Here is a 21,037-nt window from a genome sequence, read left to right as displayed (position 1 = left end):
GTAAGAAAATAGGGAGAAGGTGCGGCACATGGAGAAAGAGAAAAAAGAGATATTTTGTTGTATAGTTTCTCACCACCTTTTTATTTATGATAAACATAGCGGACTTTCTTGTCCTAAGAGAACTACAAAGTCCAATAAAAAAAAATTTAAAACATAATCTTAAATATAATCTTCTAAGATGTACACAATTACAATCCTAATTAAATTATAACTGCTGCAACAGTATGAACAATTTAATTAGTATTAAAGGGTGAATTAAAGAGAAGTATAAGCCTACAAGAGTAGGTGAAAGGAATCTAATCCTTGTACAAAATGTTCACCTACACTTGGACAAATCTTAAAATGGCATAACACAATCAGCTGCAAAAAACTATTCAATTGTACTCAACTTGCAACATTTTATTCAGATGGGGACTGAATCATCTAAATATCATCATTCCTACCATTCTATTTCCCAAAGCAAACTTTTCTGTTATTTTACTCCTTACTAACGTATGGTATAAACTGCAGAAGTTATAACCTTGCCTGCCGTTATTTGTACTGCAGTTATACTCTTATTGATCGTTGATATTGTGAATGCTGGGAAATAAGTTGATTGTCATTTGTTAAGCATTGCAGTATATATGTAAGCATACATCATGTGACATTAAAAGAATTGGGGCAAACATATTATTTATATTATAAAAAAGAGTACATACATGCGTTAAAGGTTATCGGCTATGGAACATACACACAAGAACCCACAAACGCAGCTTACTCATGTTTTCCTCAACATTTCGACATACATACACTTGGCCAGCTTAAGTACGAAACATACAAAAGTTTTTATTCTTCGTTTATTAAGCTAGCACTGATTTGTTGGATCACTTCAGTATCCTTTCTGTTGCTAGAATTAATAACCACTGTTACCGTGCATGATGCCGCCGCTGCCACTATCATCTGCACCACCTTCACGATTGCCACCACCATATCCACCACCAACTTGTCCATCACCGCCACCACCCTTACCAACTCCATGTCCACTACCACCACCATATCCACCGCCTTGACCACCTCCTCCTCCACCTCCTCCACCTCCTCCACCTCCTCCTTGTCCACCACCTTGACCACCTCCGCCTCCACCTTTACCACCTCCGCCTCCACCTTTACCACCTCCTTGTCCTTGACCACCGCCACCCTTAGCACCTGCATGTCCACTACCACCACCATATCCACCGCCTTGACCACCTCCTTGTCCACCACTTCCACCACTGCCTTGACCACCTCCGCCTCCACCTTTTCCACCTCCATGGCCACTGCCACCTCCTCCTTGTCCTTGACCACCACCACCCTTACCGCCACCACCATATTCGCCGCCTTGACCACCTCCTTGTCCACCGCCTTTTCCACCCCCTTGTCCACCTCCACCATATCCACCTCCTCCTCCTTCTTGTCCGCCACCACCTTGACCACCTCCTCCTTTACCGCCACCTTGCCCACCGCTTTGATCACCTCCGCCTCCTCCTTTTCCACCACCTTGACCACTACTTTGTTCGCCACTTCCACCACTATCTTTTCCACGGCCACCTTGACCACCTCCACCATATCCACCACCTCCTCCTCCTTGGTCACCACCGCCTCCTCCTTTTTCGCCACCTTGTTCACTGCCTTGGCCACCTTCTTGCCCACCACTTCCACCTCCGCCTCCACCTCCACCTTTCCCACCTCCATGGCTGCTACCACCACCTCCTTGTCCTTGACCACCACTACCCTTACCGCCACCACCGTATTCACCACCTTGACCACCTCCTTGTCCACTGCCTTTTCCACCTTCACCTTGACCACCTCCACCATATCCCCCTCCCTCTCCTCCTCCTCCTTGCCCGCCACCACCTTGGCCACCTCCTCCTTTACCACCACCTTGGCCACCACTGCCTCCTTTTCCGCCACTCTGTCCACCACCTTGACTTCCTCCACCTCCGCCTTGACCACCTCCTTGTCCACCACCGTATCCACCTCCTCCTCCACCTCCTCCACCTCCTCCACCTCCTCCACCTCCTCTACCTCCTCCACCTCCTCCGCCCCCTCCGCCACCTCCATATCCAATACCACCACCATGATTCCCATGGTGGTGATTGTCAATGTCCTCTGAACAAATGAAATTCATGTGTAAGAATATGATCATCTTGTTTTAGGCATTGAAAGAGAAATCGGAGCCTAACATACAATATTAGTTAGTAGGTAAAAAGTTTCTTCTACTATTAAAAAAAAATAGATAAAATAAGTCATACCACACTTACCACCTATTTGTACCATATCTCTAATAGAGGTAAGGCCCGTCAACGTATGTGTGTCCTATCTCTATTAGAAAGATGATACAAATAAATGATACGAATAGCATTTGAGATATAAAATTGATCCAAATATAAGTATCTCATGTAATAAGAAAGAAACTGTCAGAAGATGTTTGCTTACGTGTTTCTAGTATGGCTTCTTCAGTTTTGGGGTAAGCAGCGCTGGCACACCTACCACGTCGACCGAGGCCGTCGTAGTGAATGCAATCGTCTACCGTCTTCTCTTCCGCATTCACTGCACAGGTCATGCATGTACTGATCAGTGAACTAATATTTAATCCAAACCCTAAATATGCATGTAATTTAGGCATTAACCATGAGAATATATATACATATTTTTTCTTTTAAAAAAAAAAAGATTTATGCATGTGACTTTACAGTTTACACCACGCAATAATCAAACTTCTGCCAATTATTAATAACCATTTTTACACTAGAATTGTATACATGTTTAAAATTAAAACTTTCCCTTATATGTTTATATCGTTTTCTTTTACTAATTCATCAAAATATAAAAAAGGAGTGAAAAAAATGAAACAAATTGGAACTGGGGTCTGAAAATCTTGAAAAGAGGACCTTGATATACTGTTAAGGAAGTGTAGGTTCCACTATAAAATTATTTAGGGGTACGAAGAATAGCCCAAATTACGTATTAAGACATGCAAATGATGCGAGACATTTCATGCAGATTGTGATTATAAAACCACGAGAAATGAAAGAACAAATTAAAGGAAAATAATGTGGATTATGGAAGGTGATGATCCTAGATAGGATGAAGAACCTTTGGTCTCATGATCCTGAGGCACTACTTGAGTGGCCACAGAAGAAAAAATGAGAACGAGCGCAAGCAGCTGTAGGGGCAGAAATCTATTCATTTTTTTCTTCATAAACATAATGCTCACAAAACCACACTCAAAAGGAAAGCTTTATAGATGGAAATCTTTGGGAACTCCAATGCTTTTTCCAGACTTTTGCTAGGCTTTATTTATAATGCAGGAGGAGAAGTAAAATACAAAACCACCATAAAATTGGGAAGATGGGATGAGGACAGAGATCTGAACTCTTAAGTAGTTACTTGGCTACTGAAAAAGTTGGCAAATAGGCTATGTGCATGTACATGTCTCAGTTATCACTTCATCTGGACCGAAACAGTGCAAATAGAGACGTGTGTATAGGTTGAGCTCAGCAGAGAGGGATTTGTGCTCGCATGCGGCCCTCTGAGTTCGTAGAGTTTTCGAGACTTCGAATGTGCATGTTCAAAACAGTGTAAACAGAGACGTGTGTATAGGTTGAGCTCAGCAGAGAGGGTTTTGTGCTGGCATGTGGCCTTCTGAGTTCGTAGAATTTTCGAGACTTCGAGTCTGCAGTCGGTAGTTGATATTTTTTTTGTTGAAAGTTACTCACCTCGGTATAAAATTTGACGGGGACTTCCATCCTCTAGAAACATGTAATATTAAATGAAAGCTCATTAGTTATGTATTTATGGGTTTGAAGTTATCATCCTAGACAACAATTCAAACTAATTTTAGATTTACTGTTATCTTGTAAGAGGTTTGAAATTATACAATAACTAGTGTTGTAGAAAGGTGTTTAATTAGTAAGATAATGGACAAAAATGGTTGAATTTGAGACTAATGCAGGACAAAATAGGTCAGTTCTTGTGGATAAAAAGTTAAGAAAATTATGGAAACAGTTTAAACAATAAAACTATTTTTACAGACTAAAATCACACACTGACGTGTTTTCTAATATAGATGAGCCACATTGACATGATTTTTACCACCTACAAAATTAGGAATAAAAAATACTTAAAAATACTTACAAAATAATAAGGTAGTTCTAGTATAAATGTTCATTCAAGGTAGTTTTCCACAAAGATTATTAAAACCAATTATATTTAAAACCAATTCTTAATTAATTATTTAAAACAAAGTTTGGAAAAAGATTTGAAATTGTAAATTGAAATAACAATGCAATTAAATAAAATCAATTAAAGAATTGATCAACAAAAATATAGAAAATAAAAGAAAACGGTTTTGAAAATCAAGTTTAAAAGACACTAGGGTCATGCCGTCATCTAACAACCCTATGCAGTTATATCAGTTACTTATGAATTACCAAATACATGTTTTGAAGGTTAGGTTTTCCTAATGCATATTCTTCGTGATCTTCACGTAAGAACTTATATCTAACATGCAATCTATTAGTGATGGTCAGATCAAATATAAACATGAAGACTCCTTAAGCTTTGTGAAAACTCTTTGAAAAACCATACAAACCTTAAGAGCGTGATGTTCGCCTTAAGTGAAATTACAATTATCAATCACAAGAAGCCCTCCTCAATTTCAAGTGATGCTCCAACAAAAATTGCCTCAAATTACTTGTCTAAACATCCTAATGGTCAATAATCATTAAGACAATTAGATAGTTTCAAACACGGAGATTAATGATTCAAACATGCATGCATAATATCATAAACAAATTGAAAAGAAACAAACTATTATTCTTGTTAAGGTTCGTGGACTCACCATAGCAAAAAGAAATTAGTTACGCATATTCATAATCAAAATCAAAGAAAATATTATTAAGAACATGGATAGAAAACACTTTGCTCTCTAAGCTGAGTTCTCCAAACTAGTGTGTAAAGTACCCTAATGGCTAGCTAGCCTTATTTATACTATTACAAAATAAAACCATTCCTGGAAAAGGTCTTCTAAAACTAGGAAACAAAATAATAAAAGGATAACTTAAATTCACAATCAAAACAAACTAAGGAAATCTACCTTGCAGGTAAGTAATCACGTTTTTGGACCATCAGGGCTCCAAATCAGACCAAAACGACTTGATTTGAAGCTTAGGACATCCTCTTCAAGTTTATATAAGAACCCAACTCCAAAAACCATCTTCTTGAAGCTCAAATCTTGCAAATACGCTATGTAGCTTAATCTCAGCACTAAACGCTGGTAAATAATTAATTTGCCATGATCATATGCCTCAGATAAAATCCTGAAACTTTGACACAATCTTCTTAACAGACTCACGAACCTGCTCCAATTGGAATTACTAACAAATTCCACCGTTTGATCACTTTTGGCTTAGAAGAAGTCGCATGTCTAACATTGGAAATACAAAACAAAATATCAAAATCTCACAAAAATAATCACGAATATACTAAAAGTTGGATAAAATATATAATATAAAAATAACTCATCACTTATCATGTGGATTCTATCTATATGGGAGTGTGTGTTAGTTTTAAGTGAGGAAAAAAACGATTAAGAGAAATGTGAATGGGCAACTGCACGTGCCTTTTCTTACTATAGTGATCATAGAGTGATCATTGTGTGGAATCACTACTGTTGGAGCAGAAGACTAAGAATCAAGCAATTCAACAACTTGAGTAACTTATAATTACAATACACTCAATGAGCTGAATTTATTTTATTGAGCAATAGACGAATTTACAGAATTATAATTATACCAGGATATAGAGAACCATTATCAGATCCCTCTTCGTTTCGTAGGCATTGTTGGAGGGTTGCAATATCTTTTACTTTTACTCGTACTGCAGGTTTGGCCCTGCCAGTTCAAAATTTCCTAGTTGTCCAACGGATGTGAGATTTATAGTCTCAACACGCCTTCTCACTGCGGGGAATTTTCAAGCTCAATCAACACGTTGACAATACAAATTTAGGTGACATGGAGAACGTGTGTTCCAGACTGTTTCTCGATCAACCACCGAAGCTAAATATCGGCACGCTTCAGCTGATAAAACATGTGTAAGGAATTTTCAAGCTTAACACGTTGACAACACAAACTTGGGTGACATGAGGAATGTGTGTTCATTGTGCTTTACAAACAAAATGTTTCTCGATCACCCACCAAAGCTGAATATCAGGCGCGTTTCGGCTCACTAAACATGTGAATTGCACTAGTTTCGTTCGTTGTGTGATCTGCTTTTGTATCTTGACAAGCCAACTATTGTGATGTGATAACATCTCCAAAATTTGACCTGCTCACGTCCTTCATAGCAGGACCAAACACGCAGAGGTCGATCTCCATTTTAGGGTTTAAGTGTTGGACAGGTGTGATAAATCATATATTGTCAGCTGTAAATATTCATAATTAGTTTACTAATTGTATTATTAGCTTATTAGTGAGCTCATTAACCAGATTCGGTTCCTTTATCTTTCTGATTCTCTCTGTTCTTGCGTCTGCTTCACTAGTAAAACTTGGACTTTGTTGATTTAATGTAACGAAAAAGAAGAAGAAAACGTAAAATTTTCTTCTTCCTTTTTTCGTAATTTTTTTTCCAAAACAGATTGTCAAAAGTTGAAGCTGCCACATCATTTTATGAAGCCTAACAAATTAAAGAACTGCAGCAAGTGTAATTTCATCATGTTTTTATTTATATTTATTTTTAATCTAGTCGAGTATCTGCATGAAATCCATTGAACACTGAACTGATATTGCATTTTCATGACAAGATGGATTAACTTAAGCTTGAAGGTGGTGGCAATTTTGAACTACGAAAATTGAGTTTTTGCAGTAATTAAGTTGAAATTGTTCTACACAAATTTAAACTCAAAAGACATTTATCAGATTCCATCAGCGTAAGCACATAGAAAAACTTGCGTTTTACAACAACCGCTTTACACAATTTGTAAAAGCATTTTTCTCTAAGGTCTCCATGGAGCTCAATTTCCAGGAACAAAGTTTGTGGCATATGACCAAGCATTATTGTTAACGGGGTCAGCCAAGTGGTCAGCTAGGTTCTCTATCGGTCCCTTTCCGGTGACAATGGCTTGCACGAAAAATCCAAACATGGAGAACATGGCCAATCTTCCATTCTTGAGCTCCTTCACCTTAAGCTCAGCAAAAGCCTCTGTGTCTTCTGCAAGGCCTAATGAGTCAAAGCTCCCTCCGGGGTATAACGGGTCCGTCACCTCACCGAGTGGTCCGCGGGCGATTCTGTAGCCCTCCACGGCACCCATCAAGATAACTTGTGTGGCCCAAATGGCCAAAATGCTTTGAGCATGGACTAAGCTTGGGTTTCCCAAGTAGTCTAGCCCACCTTCACTGAAAATTTGAGCTCCTGCCTTGAACCAAACAGCCTCACCGAACTTGACCCCATTACGGGACAAGAGTTCGGGGAAAATGCAGCCCAGAGCGCCGAGCATTGCTCACCTTGAATGGATGACTTCAAGCTCACGGTTCTTAGCGAAGGTCTCTGGTAGGCTGAGAGCCCAGCAGTGTCCCAACCGTAATCACCAGGGAATTCTCCAGTGAGGTATGATGGCGATTCACCAGAGAATGGACCCAAGTACTTGACACGGTCCGGACCGTACCACGGGCTGCTGGACGATACATTTTTGGACTTGGCTGCGGTTTTGAGCATGGTGACCCAGCCGTCACCTATAAGGGTAGATGAAGATGGATTAAGCTCGACGGCTTGGCTATTTATATATAAGTAAGGGATGTAAACAGATTGATACTGATATCTTGGAATATACATAACATTCTTTTACTCTCTCTCTACTTCCTCTCTCTACATTTTCTCTTTGTACTTTCCTGCATTACTGTTGACACGGTATCAGAGCCGGCAAAGGGTAACACCGTCGTCAGTTCCTGATCTCTGTGCTTCCGCTCGTCTTGTTCGTGCTTTCATCTTGGTAATAGTTGTTCTCGTTTCGTCGAGGATCTCAGTCGGTGGCTGAAACCCTAGAAAATGTGGGGCTTTTTCGTCTGTCGGTCGGTGATTGTTCTTCTTGAAATTCCTTCGTTAATTGTTGTTGTTGTGTGTTTCTTGAAGGCATTGTGGTGTAGTTTTATCGTCATTTTGTCTCACTCATTTGCGATTGTTGCTGCAGTTGGATTGTCGAGATTTTCTTGATATTATCTCGATTGGAGTTTATTGCGTTGCTTGATCTGGTTTCTTGATGTGCCTCTTGCTTGCATACGTATTGTTGTTCGTCTGTGGAGAATTCTGTTGACAAATTGTGTGTTTTGGTTGTTTTCTGAGTCTTGACGATACGTTGATCTTTTACAGTTCTCATCATGGTTACAGTTGCTAAATTAGCACTTACTCAGTCACCAATTTCTTCGCTGATTCCTAGTGTTGGTAACACTGTCACTGTCAAATTGGATGATTCCAATTATGTTACCTGGAATTTTCAAATGGGACTTTTATTAGAGGGAAATGGAATTTTTGGTTTTGTGGATGGATCCATTCCTTGCCCAGATAAATATCATGATTCTGATTCTGAGGACGAAACTGTTACTAATTCACATCACATTACTGATGATTACAAAGTATGGAAGATTCATGATAAAGCTCTCATGACTCTCATCACTGCTACATTGTCCACTGCTGCTCTGTCCTGTGTTATTAGTTGTCAAAGTTCACAGGAAATGTGGAATAATCTGAGGGAACGGTTTTCTAACATGACTAGAACCAGTATTGTTCAAATGAAGATTGATATGCAGAACATAAAGAAAGGGTCAGAGTCTATTGATTTGTATCTGCAGCAAATCAAGAACTGTAGGGATCAACTTGCTGTTGTTGGAGTGTTTATTTCAGATGAGGATATTGTAATTGTTGCTCTTAAAGGTCTTCCAAATGAGTTTAATACTATCAAGGCAGTTATAAGGGGCAGAGAGAATCTTGTGTCTTTAAAAGAATTGCGCTCCCAATTGAAAGCTGAAGAGGCTACTTTGGACGAAGTTATTAAACAGGCTCCTATAATGTCTGCTATGTATGCTTCTAATTCAGTCTATGATGCTGGGGGATCATCTGGTGGTGCCGCACATAATGTATCTCAGCATTTTTTCAATGGTTCTCATTTTCCGATCTCTTCAACCCCAGTGTTTCAACAAATGCCATTTCCTAATCAAATGTTCCAGATGAATAGTCCTCTTGCTTGTGTATCTCAGGGTGGTTCAGGGACTTATAACAATTTCAGGGGGAATAACTTCAAACCAAAGGGGAAAGGCAAGAAATTTTATAATAATTTTCAGCAACCTCAACAAACTGGTGCTTCATTTCCACAGCAGTCTTCATCAAATAATTTCATCAGGGCTCTTCTTTTCAGTCTCTCCATTCTCCTCTGCCTACTGAGCAAGTGTATCAACCGTTGCAGATTTGTCAAATATGTAATAGGAAAGGTCATAGTGCTCTTCATTGTTTTCAAAAAGGGTGTCAAATTTGCAATCGGAAAGGGCATACTGCTGCCACTTGTTTTGATCGAAATAGTGGTTTTTATTCGATGGTGCCTCCCCAGTTTTCTTCACCATCACAAGGGTTCTCTCCACAGCAATTTCAACCCTCTCAACAGGCTACTTTTCCTGCACCATTTCCACCTGCCCATATGGTTCATCCTCCTCAGTTTCATCCTGCAATGATGAGCTCTCAAACTCATTCTCCGGTTGCTATGACTGCGCGGTCTACTTCTTCTCCCTCTGCACCACAACAAGAGTATTGGTTACTTGACTCAGGGGCCACACATCACATGACTTCTGATTTGTCTAACATTCAAATGGCTGCTCATTACTCATCCTCTGATACTGTCACTGGTGCTAATGGAGAAGGTTTACATATTGCTCATATTGGGCATTCTACTCTTCCATTACAGTCTCATAATCTTTGTCTAAAATCTGTCTTACATGTACCTCAATTATCACAACATTTATTGTCCATGCATCAACTGTGCAAGGATAATAATTGTAGGTGTATTGTTGATGAGTCTTCTGTGTGCATACAGGACAAGGTCACTCAGGAAGTTCTGTATCGAGGATTGAGTAACAATGTTGTCTATCCTTTACCAGTCATGAAGTCTTCTCCTGTTTCTCCCGCAGCATATATTGGACAAAGAATAAATTCTACACTCTAGCATTGCAGATTGGGTCATCCTGCTCCTTCAGTAGTCAAGGCAGCTCTTTCTAAGGCTGATATTTCTTTTAAGTGTCTCAATTCTTCCTATACTTGTAAAGCTTGTTTACAAGGCAAATTTGCCAATCTACCTTTTCCTTCTTTGGCTTCAAAGTCTGTAGTTCCTTTTGAAGTCATTCACACTGATGTTTGGGGTCCGTCACCTAGTTTGTCTATTGAAGGATATCGGTATTATGTGTCATTTATTGATGAGTCCTTTATTGATGAATGTACAAGGTATACATGGATATTTCCTATCATGAATAAAGCTGCTGTTTTTGGTCTGTTTGTCCAATTTCAAGCTTTTGTGCAAAATTTCTTTAATGTTCATATCAGAATATTGCAAAGTGATGGTGGTGGAGAGTATATTGGGATTAATTTTCAGAATTTTCTTAAGGACAAAGGTATTTTGCATCATAAGTCTTGCCCTTACACTCCTCAACAAAATGGGCTCGTAGAGAGGAAAAATCGGCATATTACTAAGACAGCTATCACTCTTCTTCAACAAGCTTGTCTTCCTCCTTAGTTTTGGTACCATGCATGTGCCACAGCAGTATATCTTATTAATCGAATGCCTACACCGGTCTTGTCTATGAAGTCTCCCTTTGAAATGTTATATCATTCTTCACCCAAACTAGATCACTTGAAGATTTTTGGTTGTGCTTGTTATCCGTCATTGAAGCCTTATAGATCTCATAAGCTTGCACCAAAGACCAGTGAATGCATATTTTTGGGATATGCTGCTCAGTATAAAGGGTTTATCTGCTTTAATCCTAAAGACAATAAACTAATTGTCTCTCGGCATGTTCTATTTGATGAAAGTCATTTTCCTGCGACTCATATGGCTAGTCATTTTGACTCTGGTTCCAAGGTGACTTCCATATCTTCCACCGTACCCTCCAATACTTTTCATCATCCTCCTTTAGCATCTATACCGTTTCCACAAGTGTTCTCCAGGGATTCAAGTTCTCCGCATAGTCCTCCCGTATGTTCTTCAGCACCAAGTGAGTTTGTTTCTTCTGGTACCATTCCCTCACTACCAGGGGATATTTCCATGGATCACATGTCCAGTGCAGCTATTTCTGGTCCCGTCATGTCTGAGTTACATCCTGATACTCATCTGTCTCAAGTTTCTGAGTTGCAACCCGTTTCTGTTGCTGCTGTTAACTCTCATCCTATGCAGCTAAAGAAGGAGAGGAGAGAGCCATTGTTGAAGAAGCCATTTGGGAAACATGAAACTGTATTGAGGGTTGGAGCTCTGTCTCCAAGACAATGTGGGAGCGCCGAATGCTTGTTTTGGTTTGAGCAGAGAAGTTGGGTGTATGTATAGGCTTGGAGGGTAGGGGTCATTATCTTTCGAATATCTTCATCTCTTTTCTCATTGGCGCAAGTGAAGTTCAAAGATTCTCACCGTTAATCTCTTCCTTGCCATTTGGCTGTGCAAGCTCCACCAGTACTCAGTTCCACCAGAAGGAAATACAATTAAAAGGACCAAAAAAGGAAAAATTGTTCGAGGATATAATGTGCTTTGTTCTCTAGCCAATGGAGCTTGTCCACGTACATGCTCTTTGGATGAGATTATGACTCAAAATATGTAATGTTTTAAGTAAAATTTTGTATTAAATTTATTTAAACCACAGAGAGTGAATTTTGACCAAAATAGGTATGTAATGCTCTAATCATATGGGAACCATTCACATTACTCTAATCAACTTATCTAAATTAAAATATGTATGTAAGGCTTTTAATACGTTTCTAACGATTGGCAAAAAAGAAACTTTTCTAACATTTTCACTTTAATCATAGTAGAATTACTGAATAACGTAACCAAAGAGAAAAGATGAAGAAAACGCAAAAGTTTGTTCTTTTGTTTTTGGAAAATTAGCTACACTAAATTGATATTCGATTTGAAAAAATTATTGTTTTTCAGCAACAACGATATACAATCGTATATTGTTGATACAATGATGATGACAACAACAACACAGTAATGTTATAGTGATGACATAGTAAACATTGATAATTTTTACAACCAAATGTCAAAAATATATCTATTGTAGCTAATTACCTTGTTTTTATACAATTTTTTTTCCCAAGATTTCGTTGGACCTTATTTTCTGTCTTCTGTTTTTCTCATATACTCATAGTCGTAGAGAAGAGTGCGTATGGTTTTAAAAAATCAAAACATTAGAGAGAGATCAATATGTAATGCTTCATTCAACATTACGGATAATGAGCACAAAGTGCAGAACATTGCATACGTACATGATCCCCTTCATATACATTCATATGCATGAATGCTTATTCATATTTTCCTACAACAGAGCAGAACTACGCACTTGTACATGTGGATTCTCATGAAGTTGGTCTAGCTTCGGAGCCTATTGGCCCGTGGCTTCAGTTGCCACTGCCCCTTCCCTCCTCCCCAGCCTCCGCCACCACGACATCCCTCTTCTCCCCAGCCTCCGCTTTCACCACGTCCCACACCTCCCCAACCTCCGCGACCACGACAACCTCCTCCCCAGCCTCCCCCACGAACGCATTATTTATTAATTCCAAATTTCACTTCTATAAATTTGTAAAACTTGACAAAGATGGAAAGTACTTTTGATGAATACTGAAAAAATCCATACATATCTTGTACAATCTGTTAGAATATGAGCATGAGTATGAATATGTGGATTAAGTTATTTGATTCAAGATTGGATAGGAAGTCTTATTGAGAATGGATTTGTAATCCATGTTATGCTGAAACACTATGTATAATGAATTGGTTGTCTATATGGATTCTAATAGGGGAATCCTTATGAGACTTGGCTAGGATATGATGTATATAAAGTGGCCTCTGCTCTCACAGTTACTGTGCTCTATTCTTTTGGACTAAGACCTATTATTAGTTAAGAGCAATCTAATTACTGAAGAGAGGAGAAGGTGCACTGCTTATTTGCTGAAGAAATTGAACATGGCTGCCTCCTCGAATTCATCTGCAGGTAAGCTTTTCCTTATGTGTTGCAGGGTTTATGAACATGGGTTTGTATTTGAAGTATTGTATTTGAAGTACTACGGTTCATATTGCATGTTTCTGGTGATATGTTTATGTTAACACAATCATCAACCAATACAACATACTTGTATCCCTCAAAGGACTTTACAGGAAATAGACTCCAAGTATCTGAGTGTATCCTTTTAGATGGTAAAACACATCCATGAGACTCATCAGAAAATGGTATCCTAGTCATTTTCCCTTGAATACAAGCAGTACACATACAATGATTATTATCAAAAGAATGAGAGATTTGAGACTTAGCTAACATAACAGACATGACTTCATTTGTAGGATATCCTACTCTTTGATGTCACACGGAAGACTTCACTAGCTGTCCAAGAAGAGCTCTTGCATACTTGAATGTAGAAACAGGAATCTCACACAACTCTACAGCTCTACTCCTACCTTCGAACAATATCTCCCTTGTCACTTTGTCCAGCATAAAAAATCAATTATCGTCATAAATAAATCAGGATCGATTGTCCTTACACACTTCTTGGACAGACATTAAATTAATATCACTAGTAGGCACATGTAACACATTCTTCAAAACTAAGGAATGAGAAGAGGTTTCAAGTACTGTAGAACCAATATTTTGAATAAGCAGACGTTCGCTGTTTTCTAATGTAATCTTCTCGGAGCCTTCAAAAAGGTTTTACTTGGTAGAGAGCAGCAAGGCCAGATATCATGTGGTGAGATGCCCCTGTGTCCGTAATCCAAGTTGTAGAATTTGGATATGTTGGTGTGCTCTGAGCTGCCATAGCATTCAATGAAGAGGAAGGTTGATGACAATGATCAACATGCAATGATGATGACTGATGTGGCACCTGATAGGAGTAATTGGCGGCAAATGGTGCTAGTGCTATTGAATTCTGAAGTGGTAGAATTGGATTTTGAACAGAATATTGTGAAGCAAGAGATGGTGGTAGAAGTGAATCCTGATAAGAAAAATTGATTGTATGAGAGCACTCCAAGGCAATATATCCCTTTTTTTTCTATAGATATGGCATTCATTTTCTGAAGAAACAGTTAGGGGATGTATGTCCTCGTCTCTAACAGATTTGACACTCTGGTTGCATTTGTTCTAGAATCAATATTACCGACCATCCATTGCTTGGTTTGTAAGTGTTCTAACCTTTACCCTTATAGGTTGATTTATAACCTCCATTTCCTCTTTGCTGGCCTCCATTGTATGGTCTTTGTTGAGAAAAATATTGAGGTGCATCCATTGATCTTGGACCATTGTCATGAGAAGGAGTGAAGTTACCCACAAAACCAAAGCCATAAGTTGGAGAGACAGGAAAATGAGATTGGGAGTTACCCGAAGGCTGTGGATGGTGCTATAATGCAATACAGGAGTAGCCATAACTCTTCCCCCAGTACAAGAAGAATCAACATCTGCAGAATTTGAGCTATAAGCTCCATTGTTAAACATAGAGTGCATTGATGAACTGGATGAACCTTGCATATACATTGCAGACAGTCCATTTGACAGAGTATTAATAGTCATTTCATTCTCCCTTTCAGCTCCCACAAGTAATGCACGAAATTCCTTCATAGTGATAGCAGGCTATCTATCAATGACAGTCCAGGGCATACTCCTTTGGTAACCCCGCTAAGCTGCTATAACTACATTATCTGAAATGATTCACCAGCAGCAGTGAGTTATCTCTTATAGATTTGAGTTTGAGTAAATATTTATCCAAAGAGTCTCCCCCCAATTGATCAGAAACAGCAACCTACAGGATCAGGGGCTCGATACCATCGTTACAGAACTGAATTGATGAAGATTGATGAACAAAGAAGCAGCAGAATTATAAAGAGAGAGATAGAGTAATGAAGAAGAAATGAAGTGATTATGCTTCATCAGTTTATAACGGAGCACTAAGTTTTTACTGGTCTGATTATTTTCAACCTTGATCCTTTAGAAACAAGCATTCAGTTTTTTCCTGCTCATATTCAAGAACAGAAAGTCCCAGCCGATTTACTTTAATTTTTAGGTGCTACCAAAAATTCATAATCACCCCTTAAAATGCTCTTTATTGTAAAATTGTGTCTCTGATAGACTTCACGGTAATGGGTCTCATTGAGCATCTTACAGTAAGAAGGAAAAGGCTGAGCATATTTGTCTGGACCTTACTTTTCTGTATTTTGTTGGTTTTCTTTTTCTCCCGGATTTCATCAAGTGAGGAAAATGACTTGCTTACTTCCAAACTTTGGAAGTAGTCAGGAGGTTTTTATCTTTTATTTTCATCATAACACTTTCCACTATGGCGTACCATTTTGATGGTGTAACATGGATGTGGACAACATTTAATGTCTCATTTCCAAAATTTACTAACAAAAAAAATATACGAGCTTTTATTCGACTAAACAACATATGCATATCATAGACGACGGCCTCAGAGTTGGAGATAAATTCCATATTTATATTTCACACATCACGTTCTTAACTTGTTTCCTGATACTAGTGAATGGTAATAATTAAGAAGAGGCTAAATTACCTGTTTGAGTCTTCTCTTCTTTTTACAAAAAGTAAACTGCCGTGATAAAGCCATTGGCAGGTCTCCTTTTATTAAAGGAAAAAAAAACATAGGCATATCTAAAAATCTATCATAGTCGCGCAAAAAAGAGTACGTATATATAAAGGAGAAATTAGGTTCACATCCTTCTTTTTTATACTCCATTAATTAAAATCCTATTCATTTTCAATTTTTGATCAAGGTCCTTGGGTATTAATAATATCATTAATTATTTGAATAATAAAATATTTTTATTTTTAAATATATTCCTTTGGTGTTAAAAGTGTTACAATTAGTATATTTATATTTATATTTATGGCTAAATTTTTTATCATATATTTTTATTTTTAGTTTGTACCTATTTTTAATTTGTTCCAATTTTTTTTTCATTTTTAATTTGTACCCATATATTAGTTTCTTTTTGTGCCCATATTTTTTAAATTTTATTTGTGTTTGTACTCATATGTATACCGTTACGTCACATTGTATATTTAATCAATAATAGAAAAATTACATATGATATATTTATGTTTTATGCCTAAACTTTGTATCATATATTTATATTTTTAGTTTGTACCCACTTTTAATTTGCAACATTTTTTTAAATTTGTAGTATTTTCTTTTTAGTTTTATTTTGTACCCATGTATTAATTTCTTTTAGCGCCTATATTTTTTAAAAATTCATTTGTTCTCATAATTTTTTATCTTTTATATGTACCCTAATTTATTTACAATGTACCCATTCTTCTTTATTAATGTACCACTTTGTTATATGTGAATGTACGAATTTTTTTGTAAAATGTACCAATTTTTTTAACACTATGGATACATTCTTTTGCCATTTATTATTTCTTATTTTTACATTATTTTTATCCATTTATTCAATCAAAATGTTTGAATTTTTTTATTGTAACCATTTCTAATAGTATTATAATGAGGGATTTTAAATTTATAGGATTATAGATCTCATAAAATATCAAACAATTAATGTCAAAACTATAAAAATATAAATATTAATTGTAATATAATGAGGTGTACAAAGTCAAGGGACTTTAATCAAACTTTGAATATCATTAAAGTTTTAGTAAAAAAATGTTAAGGATTAAGGACCGCATCCAAAGTATCCCATCTATAAAACACTAGAAAGAGTGCTATGTGTATAATGCTTCATATAACATTACCGTTCACGAGTACAAAGGAGCTACATGGACTATCATCAGTCCTTGGAGCTAGCTAGAGTCAAATTTATCCAAGTGATATTTGACACTAATGCCATGCCTTCATGCTTGTGCATATAACATTACATACGACATGATCCCATGCATGCATATACGTGCATGCACGGTGCTTATTCATATTTTTCTACAACGATGTACATGTGCTTAATTATATAGACTCTCGTGATGTTGTTGGTCTAGCTTCGAGCCTATATTTTTAGGCATATGGCCTCAGTTTCCTCCGCCGCCACCGTGTCCCCCTCCTCCACGTCCTCCTCCTCCCCAGCCGCCACCTCCGCCACGTCCTCCTCCTCCCCAGCCACCACCGCCGCCACGTCCACCTCCTCCCCCACTGCCACCTCCACCACGTCCACCTCCTCCCCCGCTGCCACCTCCGCCACGTCCGCCTCCTCCCCAGCCTCCGCCACCACGTCCGCCTCCTCCCCAACCTCCGCCACCACGTCCGCCTCCTCCCCAGCCTCCATATCCATCAGGCTGCTTTGTTTCAAAATTGTCCTCTACCGCGTCATCGGTAACTACTACTTCGGACTGATCAGCAACTTCAGGCCAACAACAATGTCCGCCGCAAGTGTAGCGGCCATAGCGATAGCAACACCGGCCACAGTATCCCCCGCCACCTTGGTTAACTTCCTTTGGCTCATCCACTGCACCATATACAAACACATATATATCTCTTAGCCTTAGTCGACTTAGCAAGTATATGTCGAGTATATTGGAGCAGTATGAATACAAAAAACCCTAGCTATATATGTAATTTACGAACTATACGACACTGTTATGAACTTATAGTGGAAGCAGAATCAAATTCTTGTGTACATTTACTTTTCTTTTTTCCCCCCCTAATAATTGGGTGCATACATGTGGTTTTAGCCAGTCGTTCAAATGTAAGGGGTGCACAGGTACGTTGTGTAAACGTGTAAACAATATTGATATAAATGTGTAATTGTTAAAATGGAGACAGTGAATTGAAAAAAATATATTTATCAGAGCGATTAACCATTTAAAATATAAACGAATATTAACTATCATACATAAGTTCATAATAATTAACCTTTTTTCTCATCTTTGGATGTCTCAGCTTCAGCAGCAGAGGATACAAGAACAACGGAGCCAAGCAGAAGGCCTAGCAAAATAAGAGACTTGAAATATTTCATCATTCTCTAACTCGTACACTACTCAAAAATCCCACAAGAAAGACAAGAGGGATGTGAATGTTAAGCCTTGGACGATCACCATTGTTAATTTATAGTGCTGGGAGTGCTACTACACGACAGTAGACATTATGGAAGTATGTGGTGCATATTTACGAGTGAGGACGCAGATTTTATGTTAGCAGTATGAAAGGAATAGTACGTACGTATGTTTGACTTTAAGTAGAATAAACAATGCATCTTCGATTCCTATCATGACACCCCGCTTGATATATGGAAAAAAAAAAAAAAAAACAAAGGTGGTTCAGGCGTTCAAGCAAAGACATGTGTCTAGTTTGAGCTCCGCATGCATGCGAATTTGGACACGTGCACGCGAATTTGGACACGTGCACACACTTATTACGTAGACACACCAATTTTCGTTTTATTATTTAATTCAAATGATATTAAAAGGGAAGAGTTAAACGCTGAACGCAGTGAATTTTGACGAAAAAACTCATCAAAGTTGTATTAGGTAATGGGCCTCCAAACGATCGCTGATAACAAATAATTTTTACATGGGCTCAAAACACAATCACATAATATTAAAATTTTAATTAAATTATAATACAAGAAGATGATACATCGTGAATAAGAACAGAACGATTGATGTTCTGGTGTGATTATTTTCATACTTGACCCTTTAGAAACAACAATCCAAGTTTTTCTGATCATATTCTAGATCAGAAAGTCCTAGCCAAAGTACCTTATTTAGTAGCTCGGTGCAGTAGCTGGTTGTTGGACGTCAAGTTGACTATCCAATTCTTTCAATCTTATCTCATTTATTAATGTATATATAGTACTTGGTCAAATCCAATCCGATATATAGTTCTTTTTTTCTTGAAGATAGTATTGTGTGTGGCCCCAGGAAGAACAATGCCTAAGAAGCAAATTTTACTGGACGTCTCAGTTCAGAGTTGAATGCCAATGTGGTGTGGATCGAAAAAAAATTCACAAAGATGGATATTGCTCACACGAAGTTATTAACTATTTATCTATCTATCTATCTATATATAAAACCGGTAGGATTTTTGAATAGTAATTTTTGGGGTCACAAGCTTCATAAAAAAAAAACAAAAAAAAAATTAAATAGAAATGCCCCTCAAACAAAAAACTTCAAATGATACGCCCCAACCCCGATATCCCTATTTATCAGGGTAGACACGTGTTGGCTGACACCCGGGGATGACAAAGCCATTTAAAACATGCATACTGATAAAATATGTAATTAGAAAGGGATACATTAATGCAGAATCGTGTTCAGAGCATATACAACTAATCGAGAACAATATGAAAGAATTATTATGGAAATGTACAAACCGAGGAATGTGTCCTACACAAAGGAGATTCAAAGATGCCTGAGCAGAAGTGCCCTGACGCTGGGATCGTGTGCCTCGATTCTAACTCCTGAGGGGGCGCAAAACAGAAAAGGTGAGTGGACCAAAGTTTATATTAATACTAATAATAAGAAAACCATTTTATTTAGGAACGTACTAACCCCTTGTTTTGAAAACATATATATAGTATTATGTAGTAAGTTTTTTGAAAACTCTAGCATGCAATGAAAACGTTCGTAAAACATGTATGTGTAAAATAATGCTTGATAATGGTGCTATCGTTGCCCAAAGGAAAATCCGTAAATCTCATCAATATTGTACCTGTCCATCACCCAAAGGTGAAGTTGTACGACACTAGGTTACGCTAATGAAGAATATGGTACGCCCCATCACCCGAAGGTGAAGTTGACTCTGGGTTACGCAGAGAAGAAACATATAACATCACACACCGACATTAGCCCCATATTAGTGAAGTTGGGGGTATCTCATCAATATCATTAACTCCTCATTCGCCCGAAGGCAGTACCTGTCCATCACCTGAAGATGAAGTTGTACGACATTGGGTTACGCCAATGAAGAAACAAGGCAGGCCCCATCACCCGAAGGTGAAGCTGTACGACTCTGGGTTACGCCAGAGAAGAAATATCCTCAACTGTGTCATATGGCCATAGACATCTACATACCCGTGTTGTGTGGATGTGTTGTATGATAATCCGCTAGATAAAGTACCGAAAACATATCTCAAAATCTCTTCTCGTAAATCCATATTCATAAATCCGTAATATAATTCATATTCGAAAGCCATAGAATTTCATATACGAAAATTCAAAGATTTATAACTCATATTCGAAACTCCGCAATATAAATCATATCCATAACCTTTTGTAAGATGTAAATTCGATAAATCATAAATATCTCATAACCCATAAATGTAGAAATCCGGAAAATGTAATATAAAACATGTTCGATGCATGAAATATGAAATGCATGCAAGCCTAATATTTTATAAAAACATGCAAGTTTAGAAAGGATCCACTCACATATATTTTATTGCCTGTGAACCGCTCGAGCTAGTGATAATGACGTCACCTCCCACGAGCGTGCCTAAACACAATTAGGAACCATTTAGTAAAACTCTACAAAAACGTTAGAATTTGGGAAAACAGACGGCAGATTCGAATTCGACACATGGAAAAACCTAAGAAGGGACCTCGGTTTTCCCCCCACGTGCCACCGCACAAGCCGTCGCGGCCCGGAAGACCGTGACAGCCAGCAACCCCGACTCTTTGGAAAATTCAACAACTCCAAAAATTCCCAAATTTTACAGAAATGAAGATCTCAATGAGAGGAACAACTTTCATACCTAGGCCGAAGTCAAATTCGGCCAAGAAGTGGCCTGAAAATCCTTTAAATTGTCGGAAACCCAAAAAATGGATGGTTGTCG

At 38.1% G+C, this 21,037-nt stretch overlaps 2 protein-coding genes and 1 pseudogene across 2 annotated transcripts; all 3 read right to left on the bottom strand.

Moving 5' to 3' along the window:
• Window positions 1–825: 825 nt before the first annotated feature.
• On the bottom strand, window positions 826–2,106 carry LOC139193337 (uncharacterized). The gene has a single exon (XM_070816330.1). It carries the CDS (start codon window positions 2,104–2,106, stop codon window positions 826–828), a length of 1,281 nt encoding a protein of 426 aa, XP_070672431.1.
• A 4,924-nt stretch (window positions 2,107–7,030) lies between these two features.
• Window positions 7,031–7,784, bottom strand: LOC103404977 (chlorophyll a-b binding protein 16, chloroplastic-like; annotated as a pseudogene).
• A 9,193-nt stretch (window positions 7,785–16,977) lies between these two features.
• On the bottom strand, window positions 16,978–18,274 carry LOC139193897 (uncharacterized). The gene is made up of 2 exons (XM_070817728.1): window positions 18,118–18,274; window positions 16,978–17,710 (listed from the first exon to the last, which is right to left on the bottom strand). The coding sequence occupies exons 1-2, from the start codon at window positions 18,221–18,223 to the stop codon at window positions 17,277–17,279; spliced, it is 540 nt and encodes a 179-aa protein (XP_070673829.1). The 5' UTR covers window positions 18,224–18,274; the 3' UTR covers window positions 16,978–17,276.
• Between the last annotated feature and the right edge of the window lie 2,763 nt (window positions 18,275–21,037).

This window comes from Malus domestica, chromosome 17 (assembly GCF_042453785.1).
Source record: "Malus domestica chromosome 17, GDT2T_hap1".
Classification (NCBI taxonomy): Eukaryota; Viridiplantae; Streptophyta; class Magnoliopsida; order Rosales; family Rosaceae; genus Malus; species Malus domestica.
Note: the sequence above shows the minus strand (reverse complement) of the source record. Positions and strands in the feature narration are given on the sequence as shown.